Below are 12091 nucleotides of genomic sequence, written 5' to 3' on the forward strand. Positions count from 1 at the left end.
TTCAAAGGGAGGTATACCACATAAGTAAATGATTGCGTAGAAAATATGTTCATTGGGATAATTTAAATAGAAAAATCCATATAAATTTTACCTTCTTTTTGTATTAGGTTCATCATCATTCCTGTCATTGGTTTAAATTGTTGAATCTTCCACTTCATTAAGATTAATTGAGAGCCGGGACGATGCTCAGATACTGATTGTGTAGATTCCTGAACTTTTGAAGGTCCAGGTTGAAAAGGTGCAACCTCATTTTCCAGGCACATTTCACCCTGACTCTGTGAACTAATTACCAGCTTCACCTGGGAGTTCGAAGTTCCATCCAAAGCACAACTATCTGTCTATCTCTTCCGTGTTTAGAGGGTTGAGGCATATCATGATTGTGCTGCCCTTTATATGTAATCTCAGTTATATGATCATCAACGATTCAACAGATCAGTCGACCTTCTTCTTGACAGGACAATTAAAATGCATACATTTGTAGTAGCTTCTTGGACACTCACTCGCCTTTACATGCTTCTGCCCATGTTTCCTCCAATTGTAGCAATCATTTTCTATTTTGGGTTGGTGAAGTGCAATAACAAAGTGTGGCCGTTCATGTATCAAAAGTTGTACCCATCTTAGTCTGATGAAATGAAATTGCACTGTTTTTTTTTTTTTTTTTTTTGTGTGTTTTAAATAAGGAATTTGGTAGTTTGTCATATTGTGTTTTAGTTATTAAGAGTATTAGTCAGCAAGTGCAAGTTGGAATTGGAAGGGAAAGAAAGCAATATAATAAAGTGTTAAGTTTCAGTTATTTTGGAAAGGGAACTGCCAGAGAACCGAGAGAATTGTTTCAAATAAGTTCTTGATTGTACAAATGAGCCTGTACTGAGTGATTGGTCCATAGCTATATTAGCACCATTGGATTTTGTGAGTTTTATTCTTATAATTCCTTTTATTAATGTTGATTAGATTACAAAATAGTTAAGTTATTTTCAGGTCTTTCGCACTGTTTTTATTGTGGGTTAATGTGATTATCCATAATTAATGCAGAAAATTATGACTCTGGAGCTAGATGGGAAGATAATTAAGCTTCAAATTGTGAGTTCATTTGACTTAATGACTACTCCATAGTTATGAACATGAGTTAATTTGATCTAATGAATACTCTATTGTTGTGAAATTATAAAAACATGTATATGAATATTATTTTAGCTGTATGTTCTATTCCTTTATGATGGTTTTGCTACCTGTAATATGTGCTTCATGCAAATAAGTATCGGAAAAAGAAATCAACAGCTCTTAGTTACTCTTTTTCTCAAATGATACTACTTGTGTCAAATTGAAATGCTAAAAGAAATATTTTATGGCACCTGGATAGTCTTACATAGGTTCAAGTGTAGAAATTAATTTCAAATTATATCTTTACTAATTTCTATGCTATGTCACGTTCTTCTGCTGATATTTGTTGATTACAGGAGACTTGAGGGGTAGGTTGGTCTCTGTTTGACATGGGATGTTAAGATCTAAATTGACAGTCGAGGGATAAAGTTTCTGACGACAATTTCAATAGCTGTGTCTACATACTTTCTGACTGTAGGGAAAATAGCTATATTTGGTACACACATCTTATCCACTAACCAGTTGAAATCAGACTACGACCTCTTTTCCTTAGAAAAAAAGGAAATAGTTTATATAATCTAATTTAATCGTCATTCAAATTAGGTCTCATTTTTCATTCAAATACTACATAACCAAATTATAACACTATTACTTACAATACATCACCTACTATACGTGCAAAGCACCTGCCTTCACTAGTTCTAACTACTATATAAGAGGGAGTTATACTTTACTGTTCACAAGCCGTTTAAGCCATTTAACTAAGCCAAGCCGTGTTATCTTATAAGCCTGACCATTACACTGCTTCATTATAATTCGCGCAACAATGTCTCATTAATGCTGGCTGGACTAACTCACCATTTCTTCTCTCTGACATTTTATCTCTCTTCCATTGCTTCTTCACTCCATTTCACATGCAACCACCATGTCTGTTTACTCTGCAAATTTTTTTTATCTTCTTGTCAAATTTTTTTTTTCTCTTTTTGTATGTCTTTCTCTCTCGCTATTCTCTCTGCTCTAATTGGTAGCAGTCTGTACGAGGAATTCCCATGGAGATGTCCTGAAGATGGAATTAGATACAAGCAAATTGTAGAAAGGAAGAGGCTATAGATGTTTCTAATTGGACTCAACAAAAATCTTGACGCTATTTGAGAGAGAATTCAAGGAACAAAACCGCACCCTTAGCCTTCGAGAAGCATTTTCTGATGTCCGACTTAAAGAGAGCAGAAAAAGTCCTTTTTTTTTCAAGTCCGACTACAAGAAAATAAATGCAATAGTAGTGTTTAAAATTTGCAATTCATGATTTCTTTTTGATGTTTTTCACTGCTAGACCGTATATTATAGTAGCCTGTTTTAAATGGTTTCTTTTTGTTTGTACAAGTTAGCATCCACCAAAATGTATTTTTTCAAAGTTTAAGACACTTAAAGTGGGGAATTCACATGTGAAATTGAAGAAAAAGTTAAAACTCATAGTTAAAACATGTTACTATTACAATCTTGCTACATTTACATTTATCTTTACATGAACTTTTACACTCTTCCATATGATAAAATCTACTCTCTTGATTTTGAACATGTTCATCCCATCACTGCATAGATTTCTTCCATGGGTTGTGCTACTTGGCCAAGGCCACATGGGCCTTAATAGACACCTCGCCCCTATGTAACCCTAGCCAAGAAGAATAATCATTCTTCCATAGAAGGGATGATTTCAACTATGGATAGCAATTTGGCTCGTCGGCTCGAATCGCTTGTGGCTCAGCCCAAAAAAAGGCTAACTCGGCCTGGTTCGAGGCATGGGCCAAGCCCATTTTGGGGCGTTAGGCCGAGTCTGAGTCAACCCTGTTAAACCAAGCAATCACAGTAATCACAATACTCCTCAATCTCCTCCATGCAAGACTACTCCTTCCATATCAGTACGGGTTCCACAATCACCTCCAACGTGATCTCGGCATCCCATTGATCTCTCCACAATTCTGTCAATCATAACAATTGTATATTCCATAACTTTAGTGTATTCCATATGTTTGTATACTAAGCTCTACTATATAAAACCATTGTAATACATAGAAAAATCAAGTTGGCCCTTCCATTTCATCTCATATGTCACTGCTGGTTTTACAAATTCTCAATTGTTTTTAACTTGGTATCAGAGCATCAAGGCTCACGCCTATTTTGATCCTACTGAAACAGCTTCCGCACCACAATTCCTAATTTCCAATGGCCACTTCAAACACTAATACACTACAATTTACCAAACTCGAAGGACCCAACTACCTTACTTAGAGAATTCAATTTCTGGCTTTCTTAAAAAAGCCATCATAAACTTGGCATGGTGGACAGCTCCATCGCCGCTCCTCCCAAGATACTCCCTAACAACCCCGCTAACTCGGCTTGTGACACCGGTCCAAATCGGACACAGCCGTTCTCTGTTGACTTTTTGAGAAATTAGTATCCACCATCCTGAATCTAGAGACCTCGAAGCAAGTTTGGGACTCCCTCCAAACCCGTTTCTCCTTTACCTCTCGCTCCCGAATTGCCCACCTCAAGCGCCAGATTCAAACAATTTCCCAAGGCAACTGCACCTATTTGGCATACGTTGAAGAAGCAAGGTTGTTGTCAGATCAATTGTCAACTGTCGGCAAACCCATCGATGAGCATGTGCTCATCACATACCTCTTGAGTGGCCTCAAATCCCTCTTTGCTCCATTCATCACCTCCTTCAATTTCCCCACCGCGAAAAGGACTTAACCGTAGAGGATTTCCAAGCGAAACTTCTCACATTTGAAACTCTCATGGAGGCTCATGAACCCATTGCTTCAATAGAGACCTTTGGCTTTGTTGCTAACCAAAGCAAGGGATTGTCCTTTGTTAAGAAACCAACCAAGTCCTCTGGTTTCTCCACTCAGGCCCATTTACCTTCACATACCACTCACCTAACTCATGCGGGCTCTCTGAATGCTAGGCCTAATCAGCCCCCTACACTTGAAAATAGGCCCATATGTCAAATATGTGGAAAAAGGGGCCATACGGCCCTAGACTGCTATCACTAGTTTAATTTTTCTTATCAAGGCCGAAACTCACCTTTCGAACTAACTACCATGGCTGCCGAAGGTAATTCTGCATATGCCCAACAGATGTAGTACGCAGACAGTGGAGCCAATGCCCATATCACTAATACTACGGCAAATCTCGCTTCATCACAACCCTATGTTGGAGAGGACACCATTACTGTTGGCAATGGATCAGGTTTAGTGATTAAAAATACGGGTACCACGTCTCTTAATGTTCTTCATTGTCCTAATGCCTCTTCCAATTTAATTTCTATTATCGCTTTTGCCTTGATAATAATTGCTATTTTTTATTGACTTGATCTGATTTTTATGTGAAGGAGAACAAGACGGGGTGGCTCCTACTTCACGGGCAAGTTAAGAATGGACTCTACCCAATTGCAGACACTAAATCTTGTTCATCAAAAATTTCATGCTTTACTGCTAAAGTTGGTATCTCTACTACATTAGATGTCTGGCACGATCATTTAGGTCACCCTTCCCAAGTTATTTTAAGTCAATTTTCTCGGTCTAAGTATTCATCTATTTCATCCAATAAAGTAGGGTTCTGTTGAGCATGTCCCCTAGGGAAAGCTAAACAATTACCCTTTAGTGAGTCTACTCCTCAGTCTTTGCATCCTTTATCTCTTATCCATTCTGAGGTATGGACATCTCCTGTGTATTCGGTTGGTGGTTCCAAATATTATGTTATTTTTGTTGATGACAATTCTCGCTACATACACTTGGCTCTACCCATTAATTTATAAAAATGAGGTTTCGGAATTTTCAAACAATTCAAAGCACTTGTCGAAAATATTTTTTCCTGTAAAATTTAACAATTCCAAACAGATAATGGGGTGAAATCTCTCTACCCAATTTAAAAGTTTTTTGCAAGAAAATGGTATTTTTCATCACTTAACGTGTCCTCACACATCTCAACAAAATGGTATAGTCGAAAGAAAACATCGCCACATTGTTGAAACGGTCTCACCCTATTAGCTCGGTCCCACCTTTCCCATACGTATTGGCCAGATGCATTCCTGACATCAGTATATTTAATAAACTTCCAACAAAAGTTTTAAATAATTTAACACCTTTTTACATGCTCCATAAAACCATTCCCCAATACTCTCACTTCACATATTTGGATCAGCATGCTTCCCGTTATTAAGACCATATGAGCCTCATAAATTGTCCTTTAGAAGCAAAGTATGTGTTCTCATAGGATATGCCAGTCAACAAAGAGGTTACCGCTGTCTTGACCTAGTTACAGGACGTGTCTATGTGTTACGAAATGTAATTTTTGATGAAAAACATTTTCCTGCAAAGGGTCAAGTCCAAACTTCTCCTGCGTCGTCAAGCTCGAGCTCGCTTGGTACACTTTCTCCTTCACCTCTTTCAATTTCAAATATTCCTATTCCACCAACTCCTGCCATCGACCCAATAGCATCACACACCCATGAGACCTTTGATCACAAACCCCTTTCCCGAATCCCATTTCTCCACTACAAGTTGAAACCCAAGATCTCAAAACTCCAAATTCATAAACACTTGAAACCCAGTCTACAGAACAAATTACCTCACATGAATTCCCTATCCTTGTCCCACACCCCAACCAGGCAACAACCCACTCAATGACGAGTAACTCAAAACCTAAGGCCTTTCCTGATTTTACAATGTTTTATACTACCAAGTATCCTTTGCAGGTACTCTCCTCTGTTATCACTGACACTGAACCATCCAATTACACACAAGCGGTTGCCTCTCCATCCTGGCGTGAAGCAATGGGACGGGAATTTGATGCACTAATGGTGAATGGGACTTGGTCACTTTGTCCCCGCCCACATGGTAAACATGTTGTACGCAACAAATAGGTCTATAAAATCAAGAGATTGTCTGATAGAAGCATTGAACGATTTAAACCCCGTTTGGTCGCAAAATGATTTGATCAACAGTATGGAGTCGACTACACAAACACATTTTCTCCTGTGGTAAAACCTACTTCTATTCGCATTGTGTTAGCTTTGGCTGTTTCATTTAATTGGCATATTCGACAATTAGACATTTCAAATGTTTTTCTGCAGGGCTATCTTGATGAAGAGGTATTTATGGAGCAACCACGAGGTTTTGTCGATGAGACTCATAGTGATTATGTTTGCAAGCTTTATAAGTTACTTTATGGCCTTAAACAAGCTATGAGAGCTTGGTTTAGACGACTGTCCCAACACCTACTTGAGTATGGCTTTGTTGAATCAGCCGTTGACTACTTACTTTTTGTCTATACTACTAAGACTGCGAAATTATTTGTGTTGATAGATGTTGATGACATTATAGTTACTGGATCAAGCTTACATGCCATTATCACTTCATGGTTAAAGTTCTTGGAGATCTAAGATTCTTTTTAGGTGTTCAGGCATCAAGAGATTCTCAAGGCTTGCATCTTCGTCAAATCCAATACATAATAAATCTACTACATAGCACCAAGAAGGCTGGTGCAAAGCCCTTTCGGTACCCTACTACATCTGGTCTGAAGTTATCTTCTGTAGAAGGTCCCTTATTGTCTGATCCAACAGAGTATAGAAGAGTGGTCGGGGCACTATAATATTGTACTTTCTCTAGACAAGATATTGCATATGCCGTAAATCAATTGTGCCAATTTATGCATTACCCAAGTGAACCTCATTGGGTTGCTGTCAAAAGAGTGCTTCGGTATCTAAAGGGTAGTATTGATACCGATCTACTATTCACTCCTCGATCTATTACTCTTCAAGCCTTTTGTGACTCATTAGTATATTTCGTCATGTAGTCTCGGATAATACCCGAGTTTGAAGCCAACGTAATTTTTCCTTAGCTTCTGAGCCTTTGTTGTGCCGTCTTTTACTTCGAATGGATTGTGAAGCTGGAAACATTTGGCTTCTGATGTGGCTTATAAACCGTGCCCTTCCCCCTCTCTCCTTCCATTCCTCTTCCGATTAGACTGAATAGCTCTAAGGAATTGGGTGTAATGGGTGGGGAACTATTTGTAGGTAGATATTGTTTTTTTGGTTTCTAGAATGCTCCCGTTTGAGAGAGATTACAATGGACCAAAAAAAATGAAGGGTTTTTCTTCTCGCAGCTATCCTCACCATCACACCTACACCGGCCACTAAGAACTCAGTTGTCTTCTCCAACCGCCGGCACCTCTCCGCCACACGTACACCGGCTCCTAAGAACTCGGCTCTCTTCGCCATTTGCTAGAAATAAATTAAGGGTTTTCCTTCTAGCAACTTCCCTCACCGTCACACCGACACCAGTGCCTAACAACTAGGCTCTCTTCTTCAACCGTTGGTACCTTGCACACGTACGTCCGCTCCTAAGAACTCGGCTCTCTTCGCCAACTGTCGGCACCAAAATGCAATTTTTGTTATTTTTACTAGAAATTTTCGAAAATTTCAATTTTTTTCCTTCATTTAATTGAGTTGAAGATTTAGAATTTGAACGTGTTTTTAATTATTTATTTTTTTCTTTTTCAGAATTTGACCTACGTATCTTCCATTCGAAATTGCAATTTGATTTAAGTTTCCAATCTTTTGCTGCCTGATTATCTGCAAAGGTGAGTTTGTTATTTCAATTTTTTTAGGTTCTTCTTGTTTGTATTGTGCTATTTATTTTTTTTGTGCTCAAATTGATCTTTGCTATTTTCCTTCTAGATTAGATTCAAAGGTTTAGGGCTTCATTAATTCAATTTTTTTAGTTCTTTTTTTGTATTACGTTATTTACTTTTTGAGCTCAAATTGATCACTGTCGTTCCCTTCTAGATTAGATTAAAAGTTTTAGGGCTTAGAATCCTCTCGTTGTTGACTCTTTTTGAGCACACAAGTGTTTTTTCTTTCTTGGAATTGTTCCTTCCAGCTGGTTATCATGTTGTGAACAACCTTAGAGGTGTGTAGTATATTTCTGTAAATGGTTAATGCTTTTAAAATAAAGTGGGATTTTATAACAACATATAACTTCTGGCTTATTCTTTTTCGAAGGATGATATGTTAGAAATTCTTGATATTTTTTGTGTCCCATGTTTTTCTTATGATATGTCCAGCTACGTTTTTGTTTTACTATAGGTTATCACGTGTTCATCCCTTTTTATAATTTCAAACAACAATTTTGGAGACGCACGATTTATTTTGTGCTTTTTTGGTGCACCCTCTATCTTCCATAACTTCAATTATGCTGCTTATTCTTCATTATTTCTCCTTCAGCTAAAGGAATTTGAGAAATTTTAGGAGTGAGGCTTGTTTGGTGAATATCTATCCTTTATCCTGAAAGAATTGTTGGTAGATAGGAAAAATGGTTTTTGTTAAATGCCAATTTAAAAATATTGTGCTAAAATTTGAGTAGCCCTACAAGTTGTTTAAGGTGGGACCACATCAAAAAGCATTCTCCTTTGCAAAAAGATTAACTAATAGAATAAGATGATTGTAATGCACTAGAATGCAAGATTTTTTCCCTCTTGTATACTCTGACAAATATCAGTCTTCCTGCATACTTTGGTCAGTTGTATCAATAGCTTCGTCAAAACTAAAATAAGTGAAAGAGTCTCCAGGAAAGTGACTAATCAACAAATTATTGATTTCATCAACATATTCATTTTTTGGAGTTAAAATTACTCTGTTAATCATGTAATGAAGATTGTCAACATAATGATCTAAATTTGGGTAAACTATATCTATTAATGACTGTAAAGAAGTGATGTGTTCTTCGAAATCTATAGTTATGTCAGGCGGAAGTTGTACCATATTACATGAATGTTTTTCTGCAGTTCCATCTCCAATATCGAGTAAATATTTACAAAACGATGTATCTAATTGCGCTCTCATGTTTTCACTTAATCTTAGTTTTGTAAATAAAGGCCATAAGTAAGAGTTAACGTGACTTACTCTTATTACACCGTCTTTATTACCTCTTTGAACTACAGGTAGAACTTGAAGAAAATCTCCTCCTAAGACAATAACTTTACCTCCGAATGGAAATTCACAATCATTAACATCTCTTAACATTTTATCTAATGCTTCAACTACATATCGATTCACCATTGGAGCTTCATCCCATATGATTAGTTTTGTCATTCGAAAAAGTTCTGCAAGAGCACTCTATTTACTAATGTTACATATTGTGTCATTACAAATTTCTAGAGGTATTTTAAATTTAGAATGTGCTATTTGTCCACAGGCAAAAGACCAGCTACAACACCAGAAGATGCTGTTGCTAAAGCAATCATTTGTCTTGATCTCACAGTACCTAGTAATGCACGATATAAAAAGATTTTACCCGTTCCACACATTCCATCGGACCCGAAGCTTATAAGTACTACCAAACAAGCATAGCATGCAACTTATGAATATAGTAAGCAAAAAGAGTTATTGACACAAAAAAAAAAAAAAAAAAAAAAAAATTACATTGTAAGAGATTATCAATTGATGTTGAAGAACTATGGTAAAACAGAGCAAACGACAAATTCAAATCCGCAATTGTATTTGCTACGCGAAAATGGGCTCATAGTTTCGATTATTTTTCAGCTCCCAAATGCAGTGTTTTAATATTGAATGGGTAAATTGTCTTGAGGCTTACTTCCTAGATTTTCTTTAGTCAATTTACAAGATTTCAACATGAGAATAATGAGTGGTTTAGGTGTCAAAATACTCAATAATAATACTTAACCACTAGAATTTTTTGCCAATATAAAAGACAATAAAAGGCTAATATTCTCTACATTATAATGTTATACTCGAGGTCCCTTAATCAATAAAACATACAAAACGAGAAATCGGAAAAGGGAAACGACAATACCTAATGATGCTGCCACTAACTATTCCACAAACAGATTAATCCCAATTAATTAGTAAAAAATTGCTTTCTTTTAAGTTGAGCCATATATAATAATTACTAAATTCAGTAACACTAAACTGTAAGCAAAATTTGAAAAGGAAGGGAGAAAAATCCAAACCTCGCTTTTAGAATGACCTTAATAGCAACCTCCGGTCCTATAAGTTTCCTCTTCTTAAACTTGGTCCGGTAATTAAACCAAAAAAAAAAAAAGAAAAAGAAAAAAGGAACGCGTTCCAAATCCTTCTCACTTGATGCAACACTAATTAGATTATCCTTATTTCTTTTCTCTACAACTTCAGCGTCATCATCTTCGATGAGTAATGAAACATATTTCTCTGTATTTGGAAAAAAAAATGCAATTTATTACAATAAAGTAACATTCCTCATCAATTAAATATATAAACATAATGTGGAAATTAACCAAATGTCTAAAAACTCCTAAATTTTTTTTTGCAGATTCATATATAAAACAATGTCTCTAGCAAAAAGTTTAAACAATCGTGATGTTCAAGCTTTAATAAGCTCCAAGTGTAAAACTTCTTGACCTGGGAAAACAACTAACAGATATTGCTAGGATTTAATAAATGGTTTTACCCATTCCTGACAAGTATACCCAAAATGAACTCTACCCACTTCTTTTCCAACTCAATTACTGGTTTAAAGAGGTTGGATTGGGTTGGGTTGGGTTGGTCGGTTTTGGGCTTCTACCCAATTAAACCCAATCCAACTTGAGGTTGGGCATGTACCTAAGGATGAAAGTATAAGAAACGAGATATTGGAAGAGGCTCACTCTACCCCCTATGTTGCACATCCAGGCAGTACAAAATATATCGAGATCTTCTCTCGATACATTTTTGTGAAGAAATATGAAGAGAGAAATGGGTCTATTCATGGAGAAATATCTTATCTGTCAGTAGGTCAAGGCTGAACATCAAAGGCCATCAGAGCCATTGAAACCATTGTATATTCTAGAACGGAAATGGTAACACATAGCGATAAACTTTGTGGTAGGCTTTCTGAGATTAGCAAGAGGTCACAATGCCATTTGGGTATTGGTTGATCATTTGACAAAGTTAGCCCATTTTTGCCAATTAAGGTAAATTTCACTATGGAACAACTCGCATAGATTATAGAGATAGTCAGATTGTATGCAGTTCCTATCACTATTGTTTCAGATAGAGACTTGATGTTCACATTGAAATTTTGAAAAAGTTTGTAGGCAACCATGTGGATGAACTTGAAGTTTAGTATTGCTTATTATCCACGGATGAATGGACAATCAGAAAGAACCATTTAAACTCTTGAAGATATGTTAAGGGCATGTGTGTTTGGATCTTGGCGGTGGTTGGGAAACACATCTGTTGTCAGTGGAGTTTGCTTACGACAATAGCTTTCAGGGCACTATAGACATGGCCCTATATGAAGCTCTTTATGGTAGGAAGTGCAGATCTCCTATCCATTGAGACGAGGTCGGAGAGAATAAAATTTTGGGTCCTGAAATCATTGAACAAATAGTTGACGCAGCTGATAAAATTAGAGCAAGAACAAAGACAGCACATGACCGACAGAAAAGTTATGTTGATGGTAGAAGAAAGGATTTGAAATTTTAAGTGGGTGACAAGGTTTTTCTAAAAATAGCACCAATAAAGAGTGTATTGAGATTTGGAAAGAAAGGAAAGTTGAAACCGTAGTTATTGAACCTTTTGAAATTCTTGAAAGAATTAGTGGGGTGGCTTACTGACTTGCCTTACCACCCGAACTAGCAGCAGTGCATAATCTATTCCATGTTTCGATGCTTGAAAAATATGTTCATGATCCAAATCATGTGGTAAGTTACCAAACTTTGGAGGTACAAAAAGACTTATCATATGAAGAAATCCCGACGATAATTGGATAGAAAAGTACATTAACTCAGAAACAAAGAAGTTACCCCGATCAAGGTCCAATGGTGAAACCAAGACTTGATGAGTCAATTTGGGAGAAGGAAGAAGAGCTTAAAACCGGGTATCCAGAACTCTTCGATTAGGCAATGTAATTTTAGAGGGCGAAAATATTTAAGGTGGGGAGATTATAAAGTT

The 12091-nt window shown here is 36.7% G+C and overlaps 1 protein-coding gene across 1 annotated transcript; it reads right to left on the minus strand.

Moving 5' to 3' along the window:
• Window positions 1-8656: 8656 nt before the first annotated feature.
• On the minus strand, window positions 8657-11881 carry LOC111369149 (ATP-dependent DNA helicase PIF2-like). Its single transcript, XM_022990630.1, has 4 exons — window positions 11752-11881; window positions 10262-10348; window positions 9366-9494; window positions 8657-9264 (listed from the first exon to the last, which is right to left on the minus strand). Exons 1-4 carry the CDS (start codon window positions 11879-11881, stop codon window positions 8657-8659), a joined length of 954 nt encoding a protein of 317 aa, XP_022846398.1.
• Window positions 11882-12091: the final 210 nt, after the last annotated feature.

The sequence above is a fragment of the Olea europaea genome, chromosome 20 (genome assembly GCF_002742605.1).
Source record: "Olea europaea var. sylvestris chromosome 20, O_europaea_v1, whole genome shotgun sequence".
In the NCBI taxonomy this organism is placed as follows: domain Eukaryota; kingdom Viridiplantae; phylum Streptophyta; class Magnoliopsida; order Lamiales; family Oleaceae; genus Olea; species Olea europaea.

Bases quoted from the DNA above. Each gene is read 5' to 3' on its own strand.
- LOC111369149 (XM_022990630.1), bottom strand. From the start codon at position 11,881: ATGATAAGTCTTTTTGTACCTCCAAAGTTTGGTAACTTACCACATGAT. The intron at 9,495-10,261 runs GTGAGAAGGATT...CTTGTTTGGTAG, and splicing joins TCTAATTAGTGTTGCATCAA to TACTTATAAGCTTCGGGTCC. The intron at 9,265-9,365 runs GTCTTTTGCCTG...GTGCTCTTGCAG, and splicing joins ATCTTCTGGTGTTGTAGCTG to AACTTTTTCGAATGACAAAA.